This window comes from Miniopterus schreibersii (assembly GCF_964146895.1).
Source record: "Miniopterus schreibersii genome assembly, chromosome: 6".
Taxonomy (NCBI): domain Eukaryota; kingdom Metazoa; phylum Chordata; class Mammalia; order Chiroptera; family Miniopteridae; genus Miniopterus; species Miniopterus schreibersii.
Window position 1 is genome coordinate 42654273 of NC_138107.1, and position 27812 is coordinate 42682084.

Sequence of the window (27812 nt, forward strand, 5' to 3'; positions counted from 1 at the left end):
TCCTCAAATGTGGGTGATTAGAGTTACTCCACCACCTGAAGAAGAGCACAGGGCCAGAATTCCTACAGGTATCTTGTTCTTAGGTTAGCATCAGGATGGTGGCTTATCAGGAGGTAAAGGACTGCTGCATGCAGTCCGAGGACCCAAACGTAGATCATGACATTACGTGGCCTCCCTCTTCTTCCCTGACACAGACATGGCATCTGAGCTGAGTTTCCAGTATTTGGTCAGAAGAAAGGTTGAGCTGAATGAGGTTGCACTGGTTGCATTCAAAGCTATAGTCAGGAGTAAGGCCACCTGGATTTACTTCCTGTAGCTTAAGGTTGCTTATCAATAAGAAGGGGGCACAGAGCTCTGAGTGACAGGGAGCTTGGGAGATGGGAACTAGTTCCCCGAGACAAAATACTCTCAGGCATAGGGAAGGCGTGGCAGCCACTTTGAGGCAGAATTAAAAACCAAGGACCCTGGGGCTGCGAAGGGCTTCAGGAGATCAGCTGCCACACAGTAGGCAGGCGTCCCCACCTCTAACCTACACTCTTCTGTGGGAGGCAGGAGAAAACATAAGATTTGGAATCAGACACCTGGGTTTGCAGCCAAGTTCTGCCACACAGTGGAGCGTTACCTAACCCCTCTGCATTCTAGTTTCCACCATTCTAGTAAATGGAAATAAAATAGTACCTAAATCATAGGGTTGATGTGAGGATTAAATGTGATCATCTACAAAAATAATTTAAAATAATACCTGGTCCATCTCTGCAGGCGATGAATGTTAGCTATTAGACCATGTTGAATGGAAAGTAAAAAAGAACTACCTCTATATAAAATATCAACATGTGATCACACACCTGCACAGACACACCCACCGCAGATATAAAGCTATTATTTTTGTTGAGAAATTTGTTTAAAAATAAACTCAAACTTCCCTGAATGGTGACCCTTCTCTCTACTCCCCCAGCCTTTACTGCTGTGACGTTGCATCAGTCCTGGTCACTCCAGGGTGCTGACAGCAACGGGTCAACTCACCAATTTGCGGATTTCACATTCTAAGTTCTGGATACAGTCCAGTTTCCTCTTGCGGCAGCGCTGGGCCGCAATGCGGTTCTTGCTGCGCCGCCGGACGTCGTGAATGAACTCCAACTGTTCTGAGGTCAGCTTGTGCATCTTAATCATCATCTGGAAATCGTTCCTCGGGAGATCTGTGATTTGATCTACAGGAAAGGGAAGTTTGACCTGAAACCAAGAATAACAAATGATTACGGAAGCTGGATTTTAGTTTTAATTCGGGCAGGTAGAACATCAAAATGTGGTAAAAACCTCCTTTTTAAGATGACCAAACAATACAGAAACTACTGAAAGCAAGCTGTGATTAATTCTTTCCTGTTTCAAATATAAATAAGACGTAATATCCAGATAATTGAACAGGATGTAATCACACAAATTACACTGTGCTTATCATTCCTGAGATTTCCGAAGCCAGCAGCATGGAAAATATTGGAAAGTGCTTTTTCATTGCTACAGCATTTTTGTAGGAAGGATTCTCTAGCTAGTTGAAACCTACTTCCATTGAGCCTCAATTCAATAAAATGACTATTTATAGAAAGAGGTCACCTAAAGAATGACCTAAAACACTTGAATGAAGAGAGCACTGCACACCTTGAAGATGCTAGAAAGATGGAACAATCATTGTGATGCTTGGTTACTGCCAAATAAGGGAGACACAGGGAGGTGGCGTGGATACCAGCATGGACAAGGAGTGAGAACTGGACTTTTGTCCTTCCTATCAGGTGTGAGACCTCAAACAAGTGACTTTACTTCTCTAAGTCTCAATGTCCTTATCTGCAAAATGGGTCATGCTTTTTAGCTTCACAGTGCTCTTCAAGTGTTAAATGCTTTGGCAGATTGTATTTTCCAAAAATGCAACAGCCATCCCAGCTCACATTTTTTTTACAAGAGGGTATCGACCTTCCTCTATCAAGAGCAGGCATGTTCCTGCCTCAACCAATACAGTGCAGCAGGAGTGATGGGATGTGTAACTTCGGAGGTTAGGCATCAAAGGTGTTGCAGCTTCCTCGTAGGCCGCCTAGATGGCTCTTTCTGGAGGAAACCAGCTATGCCTCAAGGACACTCAAGTAGCCCTGTGGAGAAGACCTGAGGCCTCCAGCAAACAACCAGCATCACCTTACCAGTCATGTGAATGAGCTACCCAGGATGTGGATTATTCTGGACCCTGTCAAAGCTTCAAATGACTGAAGCCCCACCCAGCACCTGACTTCCACCTCATGTGGTTCCTGAGCCAGAAGTTCTCAGGTGGGCCACACTTGAATTCCTGACCCACAAAACAGTGGGAGATGTTAAACAATTTTTGCTGTTTTTTTTGTTGTTGTTGTTTTTAAAATATATCTTTATTGATTTCAGAGAGCAAAGGAGAGGGAGAGAGAGAGATAGAAACATCAATGATGAGAGAGTCACTGATTAAGCCCACAACCTGGGCATGTGCCCTGACCGGGAATCGAACCCCAATCACCTGGATCCTAGGTCGACGCTCAGCTGCTGAGCCACACCCGGCCGGGCAATTTTTGCTGTTTTAAGCTACAAAATTTGGGGTGATCTGTTAAGCTGCTTTAGATAACTGATGCAGATACTGCTATCAACAAGATTCCTACTTTCAAATTCTTGACAAATCAAAGCAAATCAGCATTATCCAAAGAGAGGACTCTAGTCTCTTGAGGGATGGATCTGTGTCTTCCTTATATTGTTAAATGGTTATAACCCTGTGGCGGTTTGAAATATTTAAGAACCACAGCTCTCTAGGGCCTCTTAGGCACCCATGAGGTAAACATAGGCCTGTACCTTCCAGCAGTTTGACACTACCCTCTCCAAGACCTTACTGATGATGCAGGAACTTCAGGGTTCAGTTTTGGTTCTGTTTCAGAAGCGCCTGGAAAAGGAAGGTTGCATGTTTCTCTGGCAAGAGACAAAGTGTTTCTCAGCACAGGCAGCTTCCTTCTTACTTACATTAGCGTCTACCTTACACCAGCAGATGGCGCTATAAACCTACACTTCCTTCAAGCGCAGGCCAGCGCTGTCCAATGCAAACACCACCAGCTGCATGTGTGATTCTACATTTTCCAGTAGCCACTGATTATAAGAATTAAAATTAAATGAAAACAGGTAAAATTAGTTTTAATAATATATTTAATTGAACCCTATGGATCCAAAATATTTTCAACATGTAGTTAATACAAAATTATTGCAATATTTTACTTTTTGGGGGGGGGGGTACTAAATTTTCAAAATCCGAGGTGTATTTTACACCTACAACACGTCCTAGACCAGCCACAATTCTGGGGCTCAACAGCCATGTGTAGCATGTGGCTATTGCATTGGACGGCACAGCCTCTAGAAGACTGAACAAATGGACTCGAGTGAACCTGAGGAATCAGAGAAATAAGCAGATGGGTCTGAGTTTAATTGATCAAAATATTTTGGGTGAGGAAAACAAGCCCTCACTAATATTCAGAAGCTGCAGTATTATGTCTGTTGCTCAGGGGGGAGAGACGATATTTTACCCTGAGCTCAGGCTTTTCCTTTGGTTGCATCAGATGCATTCGGACAGGAGTTTGTGATTAGTGAATCCCCATGCACAAAGGCAATCACACTAAACGATCACGTGGCTTTTCTACGGCTGGGTGCAATTGCTTTGCCAGGTTACTGCTAAGCTCTGAGCCTGCTGGACGTGGCATTTGCTGGAGGCTCCCAGTGGGCGTTCTGATTCAACTTGGGCACGGTGAACTCTGTCCCATGACACCTGGGAAACTTTGGCTCACGAGAACAAAATCGCAATGACACACATTACACCACTCTCAGCTCAGCCCTGCTCTGACCGCTAAAGATGGGCGGCCAGGACAAACAGCTCCTTGTTATGGGCCCGGGAAAGGGCTTTGTCCATGGGGCTGTGTTTGCACAGGGCTTATACTGCTATGAAAGAATGTTTGATTTCCCTTTTATACCCTTTGGATAACAAACAGACACTCAGATCCTGGACGGTGCCTAAATAACACAGAGGTCTGTGTGCTGGGGACACGGATGTTTCCACACCAGGCAGAAGCCTTGTTTGCACAGCAGAGGTTGCCGCAGTTCTGGGCTCTGGAGTCTCCCCTTCTGCTGACAACAAAGTCATTTTGCTTCTGCTCTAAATTGTGTTTACTGATTTTCAGAAAGAATATATACCTATAGTTCAAGCCACAGGGAGAGTCAAAAGGCCGCCTATACCAAGAGTTACTGTATTCAAAAGCATCTGGGCAGTGAATATAAAACACTAGGGAAATAGGACAGAGGTTGACAGGAAAGAAGAAAAATCAACAATGCTCATTTCAAAGTCCTTGAAGCAAAAGGCCATATAAAATTTCAGCAGAGCTATTCCAACTCCAGCTGCTTTTTAAAGAGGTCAAAGGAAAAGAAAATAGTCAGCCGTAGACTTTCTTCAATGTGAGAAAAAAACACACAAAACAAAACCCAACTACTCTCATTTCTTTTTAAAAGGCTCTGTGACCCCTCTAGCAAGGGAGAATTTCCACTGACACCACGAGGGAGATTCCAGTGTGTCCTTGGAAAGGCTCAGTGGTCACTCACCACGGCTGCTTGCTATTGTCAGAGAAGCAAGTTCCAAGTCAGTGGGCATAGTCCCCGGAGATAAAGAGCAGCCACAGGCCCCTTATGGAGCTGGGAGAATATTCTATTCTCAGGCTTGCAGGCACCCCAACACTGTTCCTTCCACATGCTTGTTCTTCCAAAATGTAACTTCTCAGCAGTGGTTTGGTTTTAATTCACTGCACTCTCATAAAAAGTGCAAAACACCCCCTGAACGGGATGAAGATCCTGCCAACTACCACCAGCCAGTCTGACCAGCCGGCCTGCAGCTATAGTCAGCTGACCACATGCATAGGAGATTAAGCACAGAAGGCTGAGCGGGCTGCACAGGAGGGGAAGAGCTGGTGGGACTGAGGGCACTGACTTCTCTTTGGGCTCAGGGCAGCTGCAAAGGTGCTGCCCGAGCTTTGGTTCTCAGTAGAGACTCCAAGAGTCAGCAAGTAGAGGGCCAAACAGCAGCAGGGGCCAGCCCGTGCCACAGCGCGCATACTCTGCTCCTGTCGATGTGACCTGGCCCCAGCAGGGCGCTCAGGCTTCTCTCTTCCTTCTCAGCACAACAGGAGGATCAGGACAGGGGAAGTTTCTTAGCCCAGCACCTACACTGGCTGGCTAAGTGGTGACCAGAGGAGGGGAGACCCTTTAGGGGCCCCAGATCTTGATCGGTCAGTACAATGAGCAGCCTTACCATAGTGTGCCAAGGGACCTCTGGCCCCAGAGGCTGGCAAAAGGTGGGAGAATGCTGTGTGACATGCGGAGGGTGAATGAAACCTAGATGCTGCTCTGGGAGGGCTGCCAGGGGGTGCCAGTGCTTCCTTCTCACCAAACAAATCAGCTGCTCCACTTCCTTCCCAGCCAACAACTGCCCAGCTTCTGCAGCCAACACATCCCTCTCTCTCAGTTAAACAAAAATATCATTTAAAAAATTATATGAGAAATACAACTTCAAGCAGAAAATTCAAATATGAGACAAAAAGGGGGAAAAGATTCCCCTTCGCAAACAATGACTCTCTTGCTCCCTATGACCTTTGTTTCTTCTGAATATTTTACGGGGTTTTAATCACCTCCCTTGTCTTTTAACATGTCTCACTTGCCTAGTGTCTCTGGTTGGCTGGATGGGGGCTATTGGAGACAGAGGATAGAGAGAAAATGTTGCGGAAAAAGCTGAAAACATGCATTGATTTCCTCTAGAAATCCCAGCAGAAGCTGGTGTGTGAATCTTCTTCGGTATCTCCTTTCTTGGTTTCAGTACCAGACGTTGAGTGGAAGCCACCAGAGTCTATCCTACTAACAGTATCCTAAGGCCCTGATGGCACAGCCAGCTCTCCTAAGCCTCAAACACCTACGCTCCTACGAGACCCTCAGATCTCTGAGTTGTTGGGGGAGGAAGCAAGATGCCCACTGGAGCTAATGATTCCAGTGTTGCTGGCATGGGGACAGCCAGCTCAGGCCTGGGCAGATGCCAATGACAACATCTCCCCTCCCAGACTAAGGAATGTTTCCTGAACAACTGTCCTTTTACCCTAGAGTCTCATGGTCCAGTTTCTGGAACAAATGCAGGACACCTGGGATTTAGTTGTGACATTGCAATTAACTAGCTGTCCTGAAGTTCTGGGAGGGCCTATGAGTCAGTTGGAGATAATACTTGCCCTGCTTATCTTATAGTATTGCTGTGAAAACTAACATTGGATAATAGATGCAGAAAGTGCTTTGAAAAGTCTGAATTGCCTTATAGATGAGATTATTAATAATGTTATTTCTATTAGCTCTATCTTTGTCACATGGTTTCCCACTCTAGACATACAGTATGCTTTGAAATTCCAGATGTTAAGAACAGCTTTTTAGACATCACAAAAAGATTGTTTTAATTAGAAATATGGCTGACTTCTATGCTGCCCAGCAAGGTCTTCTTTTTATTAGGTAGACTAATTACAGACATTTAAAAAAAGATGCCTGATTCAACAAACCACAGAAACAACTATAAAAATTTTACATATAACATATGTCTGGAAATCAGAATTTGGGTGGGAGAGTTAGAGTCAGACACAGCTCTTCAAGGCGATTATGTGTCAGTGTCCCCGCTGGACCTATTTCTCTCTGTCCCTGGACCCTACATAAACACACACAGATACACACACGCTCACATACTTTATCCCTCTCGACATGAGACATGTTAATGAAGCAAATCCAACTAATCAATACTTTCAGCTGCTTTTCTACTGCTTCTTGACTAAAATTCACAATTAATTAGAAATGCTCATGGTACAAAACTGTCTCACTAAGAAGCTTCCTACTTGGAAAATACTTGCGACTTTTCTGTAATTTTCAAATTTAAAAAATGAACCTGTAAACCAAAACAAGATACTACTCACACCCAGGAGAATGGCTATAATAAAAAAGATGGACAATAACAAATGTTGGCAAGGATGTGGAGTAACTAGGTCCCTCAGACACTGCTGGTGGGAATGTTACCTTGGAAAACAGTCTGATAATTCCTGAAAAGGTTACACAGAGTTGTTATCATATGATTCTGTAATTCTCCTCCTGGTATATAACAAAGAGAATAGAAAACATGTCTATGAAAATCTTGTATACAAGTGCTCACAGCAGCAATATTGATAATAGCCAAAAAGTGTAATCCTAAACTGATGAATGGGCCAAAGAAGTGTGGTTTATCCACACAGTGGAATATTATTCAGCAACACAAAGAAATGAAGCACTGGCACACAACATAGCCAGTGGGTACACCCACGGCAAGAATAAACCTTGAAAACATTATGTTCAGTGAAAGCAGCCAGACACAAAAGGCCACAAAGTGTAAGATTTCATTGATATAAGATGTCCAGAATAGGCAAATCTATAGAGACAGACAGATTAGTGGTTTCCTGAAGTTTAGGAGGGCACTCCGAGGGGTGACTGCTGATGGAGATGGTGTTTCTTTCAGGGGTGATAAAAATGTCTTGGAATTAGAGTGGTGATGGTCATAGACTTTTGTGAATCATTAAAAACCCTTGACTTGTTCATTTTAACAGAGTGAATTTTATGGTATGTGAATTATACCTCAACTTAAAAAGTGAACCTGTGTGAGATATACATAGTAAAATCAAAACATTATAGAAATACACAGAAATAAAACTTCCCCCTATACTCCTTCTCCCCAACTTGCCTCCCATTTTGAATCAAACTAAGGCCTTGTTATGCATACTGTTACTTTTGTCACTTTGTATGACCTATTCATTTTTTTCATCATTGGCAGAAAAAAAAATTTCCAAACTGACTTTTTAAGTAAATAGCAAACCCAGAAGTCATAAAGAAAAGAATGGATAACAATGACATAAAACTTAAAATTTTCTATATAGAAAAAAGATACCATAAATAAAACTGGAAAAAATATAAAACACATTTATCAGAAAGGGTTAATGTTCCTATATTAATAAATTGATTTAAAGACAAATGACACAAAAGAAAAAATGGACAAAGATAAAGATGTCAACCTCTTTAGTAGTCATCATTTTTTGCCCATCAGACTTGGCAAAAATTTAAAGGACTAATAACAACTACTACTGGTGAGAATGGGGAAATGGCTGAAGGCTATGCGAATTGCTACAGCCTTTTGGGAGAGTAGTTAGGTAGTATTTAATAAATGAGCATAACCTTTCACCCACTTAAGGAACTTTAACCCATAAAAATAAAAGCACCACTACTAAATATATTCACCAAAATGTTTATTGCAGCAATGTTCATAAGAGGGAAAATGTTGGAAACAACTGAAAAGGCTGTTGAGGGCTGAGAGCTGAATAAACTGTGGTTTACGGGACCGATGGATATTAAAGCAGCCCTATGTGATGGACCTAGAGGTATGTGCATACTAGACAGCTACGTGAAAAAGCAAGTGCTAATTATACAGTAAATGCCATTAAAACAAAACCCAAACCTCTAGAGCTGTGAATATGTGTTTATATTTGTCGTAGGCACAGAGAAAGCCTTTTAAATTTGGTATGTCAGGAGTTGGTTATGCTGTTTGAGTATTTAAAAAAAAAGAAAGTGCTCGGCCGGGTGTGGCTCAGCGGTTGAGCATCGACCTAGGATCCAGGTGATCAGGGTTCGATCCCTGGTCAGGGCACATGCCCGGGTTGCGGGCTCGATCAATGACTCTCTCATCACTGATGTTTCTCTCTCTCTCTCCTTTCCTCTTTCTGAAATCAATAAACATATATTTAAAAAAAAAGAAAAAAAAAGTAATTTTAAAAGGCTGATTGTTGATAAAGGACAATATTGTGCTAACTTAAGCTTTCTTCAAAGCTAAAGAACAGCTAAAAAGGATGAGAGGGGCCAACACTAATGAGATGGGAGAGTTACAAGGTAGAACTAGAACATCTTATAGAGTACAAGGTAGGCTAACACTTCTTTTGATCTAACATTTTGGGTCCTCACAGAGTTGGTCTGAAGTACTGGACAAGTGGCTGGTGGGAGGTGAGAACTCTTTTTGGTTTCTGACTCTGGTCTCTTCTTGGGGTTAATTGGAAGAGAAGTTACCTGGACCTTATACAAGAGCAGACTGCGGCAAAATCTTCCCAGTAGATGTTAGATTCTCCTGGATCAGTTCAGGGAAACAAGTCATAATTCACGTTGTAGAGGACTGGCCTTCAGCATAATTACTGGAGACCACACTTCCACCAGGGGCAAAGTAACTCCCATAAGCAAGTTATGAACTCAAAGATGAGAAGTGATGATGAGTTACTGAAACAGTTCTTGGAAAACCTAATCTCCTCTACTCTAGAAAAACTAAAACGTCAAACTGGGAAAGACCTTAGCTTTCCTGTATTGATCCTGTCCAAAGTGTGCTACCAAGAGGAGCAAGTGTGATTTCTGAAATGGTGCAGAACTTTGGTAAATGTCATGTCTTTCACTGTTTAGATAGGCACAAAATCCAATTTAAAAAAAAGTAAAAATAGAAGTATTTTTTAAAGCAGTGGTATTTTTCAGGGGGAGACTAGTCCTGTTTGTGACTATTTTTTATAGGTTGAATGAGTCCTTTAAACTAATTCATGTAGAACTGAAAAGTTCTAAGGTAGATGAATGATACTGCCTGAACACAGGGAAAACCACAGGCTCTTAGTGGTGGCATTTAGTTCTAAGAAGTGACTTTAAGCTCTCTTTTGGGATAGCAGAGAGACAAAGGAGATTTATCTAAAGCTGACAGTTTCTTGAGTGTGTGCAAATGTCATAAAAACACAACCCCTTTAGCTTAATGGCAGGGCTCCTCTTGAGGGAGAGACAAAAAAACCCAGACTTGGAGGCTTAGGCTTTTTTTTTGGTGTGTGACACCAATCCTTGCCGAGATAAATCATTATGCGGATGAACCAGACCCAATAACCAGGCTTCTGCATCAGGGATGCTTATGGAAAGTTCCAGGGGGAAAAAAGACCACCTCACAAAAGCTGCGATTGGAGGGAAAGAATGAGTACGGAATGAGGGAGCACAACCTCTGCTGTTCTCACAAAACTTTAGTCCTCGCAGGGTAGAGACACAGATGTGCCTCTGTACTGGCACAAGCCCCCAACCCAAACCTGGGGAAGACATAGTGCCCTTGAGTAGAAATAGTTCCTATTCAAATTTCCTTTACAGTTTCTTTGAACTAAATTAAATCCTATCTTTCTCCATTTTTTTCGCCAGGCAAAGAGAAGAGAGGGCTAACCAGCAAAACAAGGAAGTGACCACAGGGCATTTCTGCAGTTGGCACAGAGGGTTTTGGAATCTCTTTTCAAAACATGTCCAAACTAAAGCCTCACATGTTTCTCGCCAACTGTGCAGAGACTGAATGTACAGCACCTGGCTCTGTGAAAAGCCACTTCACCCCATGTGCATTTCTGCTGCCTGGTGGGGTTAACATCCCTGCTTTACTAGTGGCCAATATCCAGGGAGTGCAGACATGTACTCAGGGCGCTGGCCTAATGGGGACCACGCTTTGTTTCCTTCTGCGTTTTTTGGATAAACAGCTGAGGAGGGATTTTTCATGGATTTGCTCACTCCAGCTCCTAAGGCAGGTCTGAGACACAGGTGGCAGTCTCAGGTTGGTGCCTTGTGAATCAGTTAGGCAGTGCCAGATTGTGACACAGACTCCCTCATATCTTCCCAGGGCCCTCTGAAGTTATGGGGGAAGGGGAATAACATGGGTGGGGGGGTCTGTTCTTTCTCTCTGAGTCTTGCTGACGATGCGGCTGGTGTTGCTCCTGCTCCCTCTCCCAGCATTGGTGAGACACGGATGGAGACTGGGAATTTTTATCTATGAAGTACTTTGCTTTCAGGGTGGACAGAAGCTGGCACTCAACCCTGCTACTCCCCACAATAACTTCTCACCATTTGTGGGGGGCTTGGGAGATAGATATGAAGTTATGTGTGACTGATGAGGGTGCTTCTGTAATGACCCTGAGACCAGAATGATGGTAAGCTGTCCACCTGCATCACTACAGACACAGGATGGCCTAAGGGTCTTCCGTTGACAAGGGAAACTTAAAGGGTGTTGGAAAAGCACTTGTTGAGTGTGGATCTATTTCGTTTCAATCGATTTTGAAAGTTTCTATATTTCCCTTTGGACTGAAGGGGTGAGGGGCAAGGATGGTGAGGGGTACAGCATCCTTTCAACGCAGAGAGAGGAGAACGAGCAGGGAGGTCTGAAGTGCCTGAGCTTTCATGCATCAGTTACTTTTTCCACTAAGCAGCCTGCCTCTGCTACTTGAGTATTAAATCTAGATCAGATTTCAAGTGCTTTCTAGAACAAAAGTGGTTCATTTGGAATCACCCTGAAGCATCCATGAGCAGGGGAAGAGCGGTCCCTTTACCATAACCTTTAATCTTGGCAAATAAGAACCATCTGTGAGTGGTGGGGAGCGGGGCAGGGAGAGTCCAGATAAAGGACTGAGAGAGAGTGGGTGACATGCTTGAATTTATGCGGGTTCCCTACCTCCTGGCCCCTGTCCTGCACAGGACACGACTCACTGTCTGCTTCCGAGAACGATCCGGATTCGTCACTGGAGTTGGTTCCGTAAGACTGCTCACATTTAATTTGGGGTCGGACTTGGCTGTACATTCCATCTCCCATCAGGCCCGGCTCCTGATGTTCTGTGGCAAGGAATCTGGCTCCCTGGGAACAGGGTGAGGAGGAGAACTCACAGAGAGGGAGGCTGCAGGGCGAGCCCCCGCTCCCGTCCTCCGCGTAGGAGTAGGAGGAGCACGAGCTGGAAGTCCTGGTCCTGGTCTCCAAGGGGGGCGAGCGAGGGCACACCTTGATTGGCACCGGGCAGCTAGTGTTGGGCCGCATCCTTCCTGGCAAGTGGTCAGCCATCAGCCCACCGTGGGAGTAGGCCTGTGAGCTGGGGAGGGACTGGCCGGCCCCCACCCACAGACCCTTTGGCACCGGCTCAGAGAGGTCTTTGTCCAGACTGCTTACCCCGGAATACGAATGCACCGAAGTGCTCACTTGGTCGCAAGCGCTCGAGGAGAAGATCACACTTCTCCGGTCCAGCTCTCCTTCCTGCTTACAGAGAGCCTCCACCCCAGGGCCCTTGAGGGGCGACCCCATCGTGAAGTTGGACGCATCCTTCTGGCCCACGTGGGCCTGTCCATAATTCCCCGTGAAAGGGGCGTAGTCAGTTTTAAGGTCACCCTGAGTGAGGCCCTTGTCGAAAGGGCACGCGGAACTCCTGGCAAAGTGCTGCTGAGACGTGCTGGGCAGGCCAGACAGCTCCGCACTTTTTGTTATGCTGAACAGAGACCTCAGGCAGGAGGGAGAGGACCCGCTCCGGGACCTCTCCAGGCAGGCGGCGCCGGCGGGGGGCGCTGCGGCGGCAGCGGGGGCGGCGGGGGCGGGGCTGGGCTGCTTGCGGTCCATTTCCACGTCCGTGGCTCTGTCCTTGCCGTCGGGCTCGTCTCCGGACAGGCAGAGCGTGATGCTCTCCTCCTCGTTCTCCTCGCTCGGAGGCTCGCTCTTAATCTGCCCCACCGCAAGCCCCGGCTTGAGGCTGCCGCCGGAGCCGTCCTCGCCGAAGGCGCCGGCGAAACCCGAGGGGCTGTGGGACGCCGCGTTGTAGACATTCTTGGTGCACGCGAGCTGGTACTTCTTGTACCGGGGGTACTGCGTCAGCGCGTCCTTCTCGGAGCTCTCCTTGGCGTCGGCGGGCCCGTCGGCCTCGGGCAGCGAGGCTTCTTCCTTCCGCGCTCCTGGGGCGGCGGCGGCCTCCAAGCCGACGGGGCGCGGCAGCGTCTGGCCCCGGGGGCAGGCCATCTTGGCCGTCTCCGAGTCCATGGTCTCCTCCTCCTCCTCCTCCTCCTCCCCCGCGGAGTTGCCGCGGTCCTCGTGCGGGCGCGGGCAGGCGGCGTCCTTGCGGCGCACGAACAGGCCATCCTCGCTGCTCAGGAGCTGCGTCTGCAGGAAGCGGAAGCACGAGTCCTCCAGGTTGTGCATGCGCAGGAACTCGGCGCAGCGGATGACCTCGCGGATGTTCTCGCGGCTGAGCAGCAGCTTGGCGGTGTAGGCGAACTGCAGCAGCGGCCCGAAGCCCCGCGCCGTGACCTGCAAAACAAGCAGGGAGACTGCCGTGAGGTTACCGTCAGCGCGGCCATCGTCTCCAGTCCCTCGGCTGAAGCTAGATAACCGGAACAAAGGCTGCAGAGGAGCGGCCCGTCTGTGCCGGGTCAGCAAGGGCCCTGCTCCCGGTAATTAGTGCCTGTCTCGTGCACGCCGCTGCTCGATTTCATCAGGGGCGCACAGAATTGAAAATCACCAGGGTCAAGTGGCTAAACAAGACGACCACGGGTTCAGTGTTTACACTAATGAAATATCCTGGCGCAAATGCACGGTAACAATGGGACGCCTATTAATTTCCCTCCCAGCCGGGCCTGTTGAGAGCCATTCTGCGTCAGGAGTGCTCTGACACTTCTCGCAGCTGCCTCGAGCCGAGGACAGCATTACAGTTTTCTTGTTAGCCGACAACTGGCGATACGTCCTGTTAAAAACGGAAAGCCTGCAGGGTTTCAAAATAGTTTTTCCTCACAAGTGAAAAAGGGGCAGTGAAAGCAACGCCTATTTTGCTCATTCATCATGGTTTCTAGTTGGGACTTTTCAGTCATCACGTCATACCTGATCTTACAGTGATACTGGAGATGACAATCCAAAGCAGTGTTCTCAGCAAGAAATTAACTCCTAGCCCATAAAGAATAGGGGTTATAGAACTAAACAAACTGGCTGTCAATTGAATGGTTGAAGCTGCTGAGTGGCACAGGACATGGGCTAGTCCTTCCCTAATTATAAGCAGCAGCTCTGCCATGCAGCTGTCTTCTTTCCTGGTAAATCAGGGGCTAAGCCTACTGTCATGTGCTGCTCATCCATTATATTTTACAAAGATTGAAAATGTGCTATTTATGCACAGCTTGTGTGTACGCGTGCGTGGGCGCGCACACACACACACACACACACACACAGAATAACTTAGATAATTAGAAATACATTGCCTAAGGCCAATTGCCCCCCGCCCCCCCGGAAGTGGATTAAACTTGCTGGTATTTGGGGCAGGCTTCCTTACCCTCTATGTAAAACCATGCATCCTCTAGGTTCTTGTAAGCACTGCTGACCCCACTGGGAGGGGAGGCAGGTCTACAAATCGTGTACAAATCAGGTAAAAGTAGCAATCATGGGGTCCTTGCTGGAAGCCATTGTAGGAGTGATTTAAAAATATCTGCTACGGGAATAAGTGCAGAGCAAGAGGAACTGGCAAGCTTTGTGTCTGACTTCTACAAGTATTAAATTCACCACAGCACACAGAGCCAAACTCTTATGCGGACTTATATCTGCTGTTCACGATTCAACTCAGACATCAACTCCTCTGGGAGCCCTCTCCAAACCTCCTAGAGAGAAGGAATGACGCCATCCTCTCAGCCTCCACAGCCAGAGTGAGGGAATGTTGTGGATTCTCCAGGGCAGCACTGATTTTATATCGCTGCAGTCTTTCTCGTAAGGGAAATTTCTTAGATACATAACTGAATGGGATTATAATTGCTAAGAATTTTGAAGTACTTCAAATAAAATTCCAAATAAAAAACTATGTCAGTTAATGAGTCCTGAGATATTTGGTTAAAAAAGAAATAACAAAAACCATGACTGTTAGCCCCACATTAGAGTTCTACAAGGGCAATCATTGCCATCTCACTGCTGTTATATTTAACTGGGTCTGTTTCTACTAAGGACAGAAAGGTCCTTCAGACCAGGGATTGTTTCAATTCTCATTGTAACTCTGCATCTAACTAGGGTCTGTAATGTGATATATGCCTGAAAAAAGCTTGTATATTACCGAATCTGTCATAAGTCTAAGTGTGCCTCTAACATACAACTACAGTGTACAGAAAGGTGATAACACTGTTTGGTAAGTGCTCTCTCAAATTACTTTTTGAGCAAAGCATTGTGTAAACCAGCATACCAACCCTATCAACCAAACCAAGCAGGCAAGAGTCCTTATTTGTCCAGTCCCCTATTACTAGTACTAAAAAGGTGCTCATCTAACCTACACTTTTGTGTCCTAGTAAGCACACATCATAATAGATTCAACAAATGTAGTACTTACTATATCTGTCTTACGGACATTTCTCTCAGGAACCTTTAAAAGGGATGCAAGGCAAGGAAGTACATATTTATAAGCAAACAAAGAAGGCAATGAGAATGTCACACGATCCATTTCTTCATTGTGACACAGCTCCATCACAAAGAGGAATGGCAGAATCAGGGCCGAGATGACCTCTCCATAAGAAGCATCTTTGCTCCTAGGCAATCTGCAAGTTGCTGAGTAGATAATGCACATTTTGAGTTTTGGAAGATATGCTCACTATATGGGAAATGGGGGAAACTCATCTCAATGCTATTTATGTTTTCTATTCAGACCTTCTCATACTCTCACCCTTATCACTATTTCTTTTTTATTTTTATGCTCTTGGTCTCAGTAGGCCCAACCACTGTCCCCCACTGTGGCTTCTTTTAAAGACAATTCTAAAGTAAGTCAGAGGACCCACAGGGATCAATGGACCAGTCCCAGGCATCACCACTTGCCACATGGCTCCAAGGAGCTAGAGAAAGCTTCTCCACTCAGGGAAGAGCCGATGCTTAAATGACCGAGGATGCCAATGAGCACAGTCTGTACATCCCAAATCAAATCACCAATCCTTTTGGATTTAGGAGACATGATGAGCTTGAAATGATTGTGAGATGGTCATGACAGAGTCATGAACAAAAACAGGGTTGTAAACTGTCCTTCAAGCCCACGGTCAGGGGAAATGGTGCCCTCGCCATGAAATTTCACGAGTCCATAACTAGCTCTTCTCCCACGAGTTTAATCCTGCTTTGTCATATTCAATTGCTCAGCTTCTGTGTGCAGGCTCTGTCTAGTGAGGCAAAGTCACCATTCACCAAGCACCTCCTGGGGCCCAGCGCTGTGCTAGCTGGTTCTCATAATGCCCTGCAAGGCAGGCATGATTGCTTTTATTTTATAGTCAAAGAAACTGAGAAAGAAATGAGGGAATTCATCCAAGGTCACAGAGCTGGGATTCCAATCCTAGAACCGTGAGGAATGGATAAGAAAAAGACTCAGCCTTATGCTCAAGAAACCTACAATTCGGCTTTGTAGAAGAGGTATCAAACAATGAAACATTAATTATTAAGTCACAATGTAAGTCAATGCTGGAAGGGTTCTCATAAAATTACAATTAATTAATTGACAATTAATTAATTGTCAATTGGGAAATCCAGAACAGTTCAGTAGAAGAGGAAACTGCTGAGGTCTGGGGGGAATCCCTTGAACACTGGTAAGCAGGACACCTGGAGTGCAATGAATTCCCCGTCTATGTCTGCTCTGGGTCAAGGCTTGCTCTGATACAATGGGTACACTCTGAACTGCCACAGGTGTCCTTCCCAGGAACCTATCTCTGGTGCACTTCAGGCAAGCTGTAATACCTCCAAATGCATGAAACAGAAAGCAAGCGCCCATCACACCTGCAGGCAGAGGCTTTCTAAATATTGGTTTAGCTCCATCTTGAGTAGGTTACATTGTCTTTCCATTTTTAGGAATCATTAAACTCACTCACTGTACTTGTAAAGCAAATATCCAGGTACCAATGTGAAGCTATAAGCTATATGTTTATGAAACTGTGACCACAAGTCATCATTGTTATTTACTTTCTATTTTTTAACAAGTAAGGCTCTGATAATGAGAAAAAATAAGAGGGGATGGGTGGTGGAGAATCTTCCACAAAACTAATGACCCATAAAAATGTTATTTAAAAAGGTAATGATCATGAAGCTAAAGTGGAATGAAGTAACTAGAAATAGCACACAGTTTTATTTCACTGATGTTAATGGAACTGTGTTCCACTGTTCTAAGGGAAGCAGACATATCTAGGCTAAAATTCACTGGTCAGGAATGGCCTAAAGGCATGATAAACAAATGCAAAATACAATATTAGTGACAACTTGGGATAACAGTCTTGTATTTTGAATGAACTGTTTTGGGTGGATCATTTTGAAGGATATTTTTTCATCACACTTAAACACATAACTACCTGGTTCTATAGTTTGCTCTAGATGGGGCTGAATCATACACTGGGGGCAGAAAGGAGTGTGCCATGTGGGACTAAGACCTGGGAAAGGTCAGAAGTAATACCCTCTTTGCTCCTGGTTGCTTCCAAGGAGGCAACAACCTTATCTAGGAGTTGGTACACACAAGGCAAGTGGCACTGACCTTCAGGTTTCAGGCCTGAAAGAAATCATGCACGATGGTATGATTCCACATGCTCATAATGTGTGAAAATTTGACCCACTGAAATTATGACCCTAATCCTATATTCCCTTGGGTTCTGAAGTATCATCTCTCTGCTGTTGATGGAAGGAAGATGAACTGATGAAAACAACTGGCAGAGGGCACATCTGGGTGCCACTGGCAGAGCTGGGGTGCTCACTCTCAGGAGGTGCCCAGTTTGCTGCTGGACAGAGCTTATGACAGGGAACTACTAAGTCTCATCTTTCTGGACTATTCAGGGATCAGGCAGTTGGCCTTCAGGCATATATTGAAAGGAGGGTTTGGGAATTTTTATGAGACTTGGAACAGCATTCCCTTCTTAAGCCATGTGATTAAGATCTTAGTTGGTTCCGGCAGTGTATACACACGGCTGTAGCATGGAGCCATCTGCAGAAGGCTGACCAGACAAATCAGGAGATCTGGCGGCTGCTCTCAGGAGAGGGGAGGCACGCTTCTCAAGGTTCCTTAATTACATCGTTACAAAACATGGAAGCTTTTACCCTCAACCAACACCATGCACACGTGCCGATGACACTGGATCTCTTCTCTACAGTGCAGGAGCTGGGAAGATGAAGGTAACAACGCTATGCAGGCGGACTTTTTAAAACACTGTGGCCACTGATCACACCTCTGGGTTGATTTTTGTACAGAAAGGCACTTGTTCAATAAAGAAAACAACACTGATGACAACTCAGTTTTCCTTCCCATCCCCACACTGCACTGCATCCCATTCCGTAGGATGAAGACTGAATTAGCAATGAGCCGTCACTTCTAATCTGAATTTTCTGTAATTTATATCCACATGATCACACTTTTCTCCCCAAAGCAGCATGCTATACAACCATACTACCCTCAGGACATATTGGTTAAATTGATTTCACTATTTCAGCAAAGCTTTACTTACTTTTTTTGTTTACACACAGAGTCATTTATCAACCATGTATCAGGTACTCACTGTGCACTGTGTGAGGTCTGGGGAACCAGCTTTCTTAGATTCAAATTCCTGCCCTACTATGTACCAGCTGTGTAACTTGGGCTGGTTACTTAACCTTTCTGTGCTTAAGTTTCTCCAACTGTAAGGCAGGGATACCAACAGTGCCTGCCTTGTAGTAAACCCTTTGGAACAGGGTCTGGCACTGAGTAACAGCTATTACTACTGCTGTTATTACAAAGAAGAATAGAGTATAGTCTCTTTCTCCAAGGGGCTAAGAGGGTAACCAGGGAGATAGATGTTCAATACAAATGTCTACAATGTAATCTGAGTGTGTCACAGGTATTTGCAGGGTACTGAGGGAAGTAACTACTAAAGGCATCAGTGTAAATCATCCTAGAGGAGGTGACCTTTGCTCTGCATGTTGAAGGCTGGATTGAAGTTCATCAGAAAAAGTCGAAGAAAGTCATGGATCACTCCCTCATCTCCCTGAGGCTCTTCCTCAAATGCAGCTTTTCAGTGAGGCCTCTCCTGGGCCTCTATTCCCAAGTGCCCTCCTCTGCCCTAACAGCAAGACTGGTGACAAAGTGAACACATGGGCCTCTTGTTCAGTGACTATTAGGAATTTCAAGATGATGACAGCAGGACATTAAACCAAGTACAGGGTCCTTCTGAACACGGCTCCCTGTGCAATTGCACATGTCATATGCTCATGAATCTGGACCTTTCAACACACACACACACACACACACACACACACACACACACACACACACACACGGTACCCATCCCCTGCAGTTGAAACAGGCTCTCTGATTTCAATGGGGGGGAGGGAATCCTAGGGTAGAGATCGAACAGTGGCACTCTATTTGAGTTAAACTCCAAAGGCTAGCAGGCACGCTGTGTGATCGGCAGTATAGGTCAGTGGTGACTGGCAGGATCATGGTTAACTTGAACTGAAATACATGGTTAACCCACTGAGGTCTATTTTGATTGATTCAAAAAAAGAAAACTAGGTAGGTTAAGCAAACCAAGACCTGACTGAGTTTCCATGATCAAGAGGCATGATCTGAGACTCCCTGAAATTTACTCCTGGGATTACTGTAGGAAGGAGCCTACAATAACTTACATTTTCACTATAATTTCTCCTGTCACAAGGGTTTGCAGAACGCACATCTTGTAGTTTCTCCTAAATCATGAACTAAATACAAACTTTTTTTAAAATGAAAAAAACTTTATAATTATTCCAAAATTGTTTAGGTCAGAACCAAATCCCTCCCTCCCTCCCTCCCTAATAGCATTACTTTAATACAAACAGGAAAAATCTAAATAGCTCTGACCAACTATTACCTTTACCTTCTACCTGACAACATAAGCTCATAAACTGCTTCTTTACTATTATCTTTGCCTCATGTCCATTCCTCTATGTTCCCTCTTGTAATGCTGAGGCTGGGAGTTTATAAACTAAGGTTCCCTGGATCCTTTGCTGGTTGACCTGTTATTGGATTCTGCCAATAGGGGGCACTGGTGGGAGATCAGAAGGCAGGCGGAAAGGAGAAGCTATGGTTCCTGTTTCCTTCTTTTTATCTTTCCTTCCCTAGTAGTGTGTTGTGGAAATGGCTGCTTCCTGACTTCCTGCTGGAGCGTCTAGAAGAGGCTGCTTCCTTCACAGATGCAGCTCCTGAGGCATCGGCCACTCCTCCATGCTCACAGGTCCCCTTTGTCCCCTCTTGTTCTAGCAGTGGTAGCTGCTTCCTGCAGTCGTTAGTCGCTGGGTTAATTCTCCTTCCCCTTTCTGCTCTTCCAGTTTTCCAGCACCTGCGTAACCGATTCCCTGTTCTACATCCCCTCTGTTTGAAACACCTGGCACGGTTTCTGTTTCCGACTCAATCCTCACTCATTTTTCAATCAAGGAAACCAAACAGGTGAAGCCCAGAAAGGTGATGGGATTTTCCCAAAGTCACACAGCTGGTCAGCCAGGGCTTAACTCAAGTCTACTGACTGCAGAGTTCAACTGCCACGCTCCCTTCCTATCTGTTGCTGCTTCTCTGAATGAACCGGAAAAGTGGCATTCCCTATGGAAAGACATTACTGTGAGTTTTATTACACTCTCTAAAATATTCAGTTTTATATAGCTCTATCCAAAGGAGTCTGGCCAACTGGAAGTGGTACTTCCCTGGGTGTGAAAAGGGTGAATCTCACACTTGATTCTCTAGTTATTTACATGATTCAGAATCAGTGCCCAGATTTCTCTTGAAGAATGAAGATAATTGCTGAGTCCTTCTATTGCCCTGTAAGCCCTAAGAAGACCTTTTATCACATAGGAATTTGACAAATTGCAGGATTAGCTCAGCATCAGTCCTTAGAAGCTGGAAGACATCAAAGTAGAAATGCCTTTCTCATGGGGAGCCTTGTGGCACCAAAGCTTTGCTCCAAATTAGAAAGGCAGCCTGATAAAGCTGACATTTAGAGGGAACATCATGTGTCCCCTGTCTGTGCCAGTCAGCTCGGAATTACCATGGGGCTACAGAACAGCTGAAGCTGCTCCTTAGGTATGTCTTTGGTTGTCTCTGGTTGATGAGAACAGAGAAGGTGAAGCACATATTCTCTGTCTTTCCTGAGAACTAGCAACACCTTGACCCTGTGGAACCTTCATTTCAACTAAGTGGTTTTACCGCCTCATCTCACACCCTTCATCTGTGGCCTTAATTATTTTCTCTTTCATGTATAGTTATATTTCCCAAGTAAGTGACGGGCAAATTTGTACTGATGCGAGTATCAGGTACTGTATTCATATTTACTCTAAAAGCATGTAATAAAAATAGAAAAATCTCCCTTCTGAAACATTATATAATGAACTTCATGGAATAATTTTTGAAAACTCAATTTCAGTATAAGTGTAGATCCTAAAATAGGTGTAAGTTGGTAGTAACATTTTACATTTTTCAGTGTAAAATGAAAGTGAAAAGCATCCCACTCACCATTCAGAAAGTAGTAAAACCTGCATCTAGGTTTACAGTTTCATTTGAAAACCTGCCTCCAACAGAAAATTATTTTTAAAATGATTTTAAAAATTACCTAATTTCCATTTTAAATGACCCTCTCCCATTCAGGAAACCAGTGATCTTCTTAGACCAGAATTTTCTTGAGTCAAGGTTTGACTCTACCTCCTCAATCCCTCTAGTCATTTCAAACCAACCATCAACCACTTGCTTTTCAACCAGAAACACAAAACATTTTTAAGGTTTCTAGTGATGAGAAGTTCAGTCCTTCATCAGAGCCTTCTAATGGTTCTTCATATCAAGCCAAAAATTCCCACCCCTGAAACCGAAGTACCCTCTTCATTGCACTCCTCTGAACCATTCATTGAGTTTGACTACATCCCTGGCAGGGTATCTGGACTGAGTAAATGTCCATTATTGGTATAAAGAACAGAACTATCACTTCCCTCAGTTTAGATCCTATTTTCTAGGAATACCAACTAAGATTTATTTAATTGTCACTTATTACTTATGGTGCTGTCAATGATCATCTCTGAGCTTTTTTTTTTTTTTTTTTTTTTTTAGCATGTGCTACTGATAAACCACATTTCCATCTTAATCTGCAAAATTGAATTTTTGGCCCAAGAGTGTATACTTGTCTAGATATTCAGATTATACAAACTGCTCTTCAGTAAAACTTTGAGGATTCACTTTCTTCCTTGTGTTTGAGAACTATGATGCCATTTTCTGATCTGCAGACTTCTGATGCTTCCCTGGAATCCACAATTCCTCAAAGATATTGACCATACAAATTATAACATAATAATGTCTAACTTTTCTTGTAGTTTGGGGGCTTTACTACATCCAAACTGGGAGCTTAAATGCTTTCATAGTGTTCATTTACACCTAGGGTTTCCATTTCTTTCTACAAGTTTTCCTCGCTCTTCCATCTAATGCACATGAGAGAAACTTCATGAGATTGGACTTGGCAATGATTTCTTGGATAGGACACTAAAAGTAAAGGCAACAAAAACAAAAATAGACAATTGGGACTACATCAAACTTAAAAACTTTTGTGCATCAAAGGGCTCAACAGAGTGAAAGAAACTTATGGGATGGGAGAAAATATTTTCAAATCATTTATCTGATAAGAGGTTAATACCCAGACTACATAAAGAACTACAATTCAACAACAAAAATATCAAATAACTCAATTAAAAAATGGGCAGAGGACTTGAATAGATTTATATTTTTCTCTAACGATGATATAAAATAGCCAATAAGCATCTGAAAAGATGCTCAGCATCAAGAATCATCAGAGAAATGAGAATCAAAACCACAATGAGATATCACCTGACACCTATTAAGATGGCTACTATAAGAAAACTAACAACTGCCCGGCTGGGCGTGGCTCAGCAGTTGATCGCCTAGGATCCAGGTGATCGGGGTTCGATTCCCGGTCAGGGCACATGCCCGGTTGCGGGCTTGATCAATGACTCTCTCATCATTGATGTTTCTATCTCTCTCTCCCCCTCTCCTTTCCTCTCTCTGAAATCAATAAAGATATATTAAAAAAAAAAACAAATAAAAAAAAAGAAAAACTAACAACTCAGAAAATAACAAGTACTGGCAAGGACGTGGAGAAGTTAGAAGACTTGTGCACTGTCGGTGGGATTGTAAAATGGTGCAACTGCTATGGAAAAACAGTATGGATATTCCTCAAAAAATTAAAAATAGAACTATCATGTGATCCAGCAATCCACCTTTTGGGTACATATTTGTCAGATTCAAAGCAGGGTCTGGAAGAGATATGTGTGCACTCGTGTTCATAGCAGCACTATTCACAACAGCCAAGAGGTGGAAGCAACCCACATGTTCATCAATGGATTGATGGATGTGGTCTATACACACAGTGGCATATTGTGCAGCCTTAAAATGGAAAGAAATTCTGTTCTATGATACAACATGGATAAACCTTGAGGTCTTATGCTAAGTGAAATAAGCCAGTCACAAAAATACTGTATGATTCCACTTATATGAGGTATCTAAAGTCGTCAAATTCATAGATACAGAAAGCAGAGTGGTGGTTACCGGGATGACCTCTTTTACAAAGCTAAGGATACTCTCATATGTACTTTTGTCAATTCCTTGTAGTCAGTCACTATTATTAGGACCAAATAGCAATTCTACCCTTGAATTGTCCACCTTCTTGAAGGTGAAATTCCTAATAAGGCAAATCAATAGCCAATCAGGTATTCTTCTGTTAGCTGAAGAGAATTCTGGTAGCTATTCAGATAGCTGAAGTTTTGCACCATGCCTCTCCTTAGCTCTAATTTTATAAATGGAAATAGGAACACGGAGCCTGTAATTGCCCTCACTTTATAACTCAAAATGAGCTACTACACCAACACCAATGCTATTCCTCTTCCTCCTGCTTTCCTTCTACTAGTCTTCTGAGGGCCCCAGCCCTTATGCATCTGGACTTACAGAGCTTCTGGACATACACTGCCGCTCTGCTTTTCTTCCCAGTGGTTACATTTTCATTTGAATATGAAATTCCTTCTCACAGCCATATTTCAATGTGATATCCTTTTGCTCATCAGGTTACTTAGGTTACTTAAGAAATGCTATTGATCACTCTGGTGATAATCTCCAATTTAATTTTTAATTACTCTGCTTCACCCACTGATGAATAGATATTGGAGAGCAGTATTGCTTCTATAGTCCCCTTCTCCTTTGTTCATCCAATGAGTCACCAAATATGTTACACTTTTGTATCACTGTCAAACCTGCTTGCTTCTGCAATAATTGGTGTCATGAGTTTAGCGGGAAATTCATTTTCCCTCTCCCTCCTTCTGTTTGAAGCATGTGCCACCTTGTGCACTGTAGGGTCTCAATAACTATTAGTTGAACTGAATTATGCTAACTCTAGTACTGCCCACTGGGGCAAGCAGGCAATCTGAATCCTTCTTTCACATGACAACCCATCACATATTTGAAGACATTTGTCATGCCAGTTAGGGAATTTTTTCTTCTTCAAAAACTTAAGTCATATTTTCTGTGTGAAATCAAAACTGAAGAACTGACAGATCACACATCTCTTATGGGAAGTGTTATTTTCTTTTTCGCCTCTGGGAGCAAGTGGGTTTCCACTCCACAGATACTCTAGGAGCCAGGAGGACTCAGTGCCACAGGGGAGGACCCCTGGTCTATAGAGGGGAAGGTAACCCGGCCCTGACAGCTTGAGATACTCCGCTGCCTTTTCCCCTTTCATTTGCAAAACAGAAATAAATGGGGACGTGCTGAGGAAATGTAGATAATACACTTGAAGGGCTTTTGAGACACAAACACTAAAGATTCTAAGATGTTCATCATCTCCTCTGGCAGCGTGCTTTCCTCTGCAGTGGAAGGGGTGTTGCTATGCCTTACACAATGAACAAAGCTACGAAGTTTTCCTTATAGGTCTGGTTCATACAACAGCAATAAGAGTATTTCTACAGTCTTTAGTTTCCTTCATCAAAGTCCCTTACTAACTGCCACGTAACAGAAGCTGAGACTAGGTACTCAAGGCTGTCCAGTGAGTTGGGGTAAGTGCATATATGGAAATCAGATTTTTCTAAAGGGACTGTACACTTCTGATTTCTCCTCCCCTCTCCTGTTTCCACAATGGGCTCTGCCAGCGGGGAAGAGTTAATGCTGATACAATGCAGGCACCATCTGTGCCCTGTGAGGATTTAAACAGTGGCCATCGACACAATGCCCCCTTATGTGAATTGGACAATGGCTGCTCTGGAGCTGAAGGACTAGCAGACAGGACGTGAGGCTCTGTAGCAATCAGGGCTGTAGATATCATTATGACATGAGACCACACACTCCTGTTTGTCACTCAGCCACTGCCCCTCCCCTCCCCTGGAGTTCTAATCTTTTCTGTTTGTGATTCCTGTTGTCAAGGGAGGGAATGAAGAGGGTGCCGATCCTATCTATCAGCATGACTACCGCTACCATTTTTGTCTAGATCTGTCAGGTTCTTGTCCTGCGGCCTTCCTCAGTCTTTCCTGGGACATTAGGGCTCCAGGCTTGCAAATGACATCACTGCGGACTGGGAATAGGCCTTTGCTGAGAAGACCTCGGAGGGCTAGGGGATGAAGGCAGTGTTCTGTTTTTGACACAGTTTTGTCTTTGGTAGCACTGCTGCTGAAGCAGGTGAGGCAGAAACTTCCAACAATGAATGGCTGTGTCCAGTTTCTGTGTGGCTGAAACACATTTTTCATGCTAACTTAGAAGATGGTGATAAAAGGATATAAGTCACAGCTGCAGCCAGGATGCACCCTGGAGGCTGTTCTGGGCCATCTATTTTGAACGTGGCTTAAACTGTTAAAAAAAGACCTCTTTCCTTACAGCTCCTAACTAAGAAAACACTATAAAGATATCCAAACATCCTGACAATGAACTTTTGGTTTTTGAAAAAGACCAAATCTTAGGAACACCAGGTGTTCTTGTTTTGGGTGAAGCAAACTATTTCTGAGCATTCCTTTAAGATGCTTGTTAAAGCAGTTACAATACCCAGGGGTGTTCCAGAGTTCTGATGGATTCTCAGTCACTGAAGCTCGACATCAGAAACCTAACAAACCAAATGGAAAGCAAGCCCTCCAGTTTCCTTGCACCATTAATTACAGCAGGAAATATTTGGCTTATGGGAGGGAGAATCTCAGAGCCCATCCACAGCAGATTACCAGCAGCTTCCAGAACGGTGTAGCTTTGAAAACCTCAGCTGAGCTAGCAGGTGTCTGAACGCCATTGTCATTTTTTCTTTAACAAGTGTAGGAGGCCAGGGCCTAAGAATCTCCAGGTAGAGTCACCGTTGTGGTAAAAGTATTGAGACTCAAAGCAAAAGGGAAAACTATCACTTCTCGGCTTGTGACTTTGCCTCTCTGTTGATGCCATCTCTCCTCTCTCCTGCACCTTCATGATCTTCCAGGTCATTAATCACAGGGAGGCTGGGGAGTCTTTGGGGGATGTTCTTGACATAGACTAGGTTTCAAGCCACAACTCCCTGCTTTAGAGAGCAAGCTTCATTCTCTTCCGTCTGGCCTCCCAGATTTTCCCCAAAGCACTCAGTCTTAGTCTCATCTCAAGTTATCCTCTTGAGCCAGACTGCCAGCCTTTCTCCTGCCTTCTAGCATTTGCTCAAGCTGTGCTTACTGCTGGATGCAATCTTCACTTTGCTTCACCAATTCCAACTGTACCTGTGACATGAAACCTCACCTGAACCTCACAAAAGGGATTGCCATGGCAGAAAAAGAAATGATCCATTGGGAAGAGGCTGACAGTGCACAGAAAAACACAGAGCAAAACAGGTGGGGCTGCAGGAAAGGACACAGACCCTCGCTGTAGGAGCTGCAGGATCCAGGGAACAGGACTGCAGGCTGGTTTGAAAATGAAGGCCGGGGGAGTTCAGTGGGTGAGCAAAACGGGTTCTTGCATAGTCTGCTAAGCGGGACTAACAGAATTTTACACCTAGGGGGTAGGGAACTCTTCTAGACCAGCTTGAGAAAGAGTAAAATCAGAATCTTCTTTTACACTAAAGTAGGAAAAATGACATAGGTAACAAGGAAGTATTTCAGAAAGTCAAATGGGGGAAAAAATAAGGTAAATGGATAAAATTATGAATTGTCTCAGAAATAATTACAACAAGAGAAAGAAGGTGGGCAGAGTCAGAACTCAAAGGTGGCTCCATGGGACGCTGGGGGCCAAGAAGGCCACTCGAAGTCTGGTCTCCCTCTTGAGGGCCGGTCGTCCTGGCTGCTCCGAGATAAGGCCTCATACTGCCTTGTGGCTGAATCCGGCACCACTGCCCAGCCAGCTGCGAAGGCCACTCTGCATTCTTCCTCTTGGTGGGAGGAGTCTGGTGTGCTCCTCACCATGGCCACAGCGCAGACTGCAGGACACTTCGCCTGCCATATGGAGGCAACAGAATGTCAAAGGGGTTTTACTGCACCTGACCAGATAATTAGGCAATTAGCACTGTTAACTGATAGGGCACATCCTGTGAGAATCTGTGCATCTCCAGGGAGGCATCTTTTCAAAACTGTACTATCAAGTGCTTTCTATTATGATTTTTTTTTTTCTTCTGGAGAGCATTTCATTTGTCAAAAAGGATGCCAGGCACGTTTCTTTCCTGAGCCAGTATGGCCCTTTTTCACTTAGTCGAGCTGGATGGCAAACAAGGAAAAAGCAGGTCTGTTTCTGGTCCCCTGCGGATCTTACAACGAGCCCTGTGGCGCTGGCTGGCTTCTTTGTTCACATGCCAGGCCCCCACCTGAAGGCTGGAAGGGGGCACAATTCTAGGAACATGGTCTTGCTGAAGGACAGAAAAGACCAGGAGAGGGAGCACAAGAACACAAGATGTTTATATAT

The 27812-nt window shown here is 44.5% G+C and overlaps 1 protein-coding gene across 3 annotated transcripts in view; it reads right to left on the reverse strand.

Moving 5' to 3' along the window:
* The window catches only part of BACH2 (BTB domain and CNC homolog 2), a 307025-nt gene that overhangs the window by 9504 nt on the left and 269709 nt on the right, over nt 1-27812 (reverse strand). For all 3 annotated transcript variants that reach the window (XM_081140753.1, XM_081140754.1, XM_081140755.1), the window contains exons 5-6: nt 11612-13219; nt 1024-1230 (exon numbers count right to left, since the gene is read on the reverse strand). In XM_081140753.1, the coding sequence (XP_080996879.1) occupies nt 1024-1230; nt 11612-13219 (1815 nt within the window). The remainder of the gene's footprint in view (nt 1-1023; nt 1231-11611; nt 13220-27812) is intronic.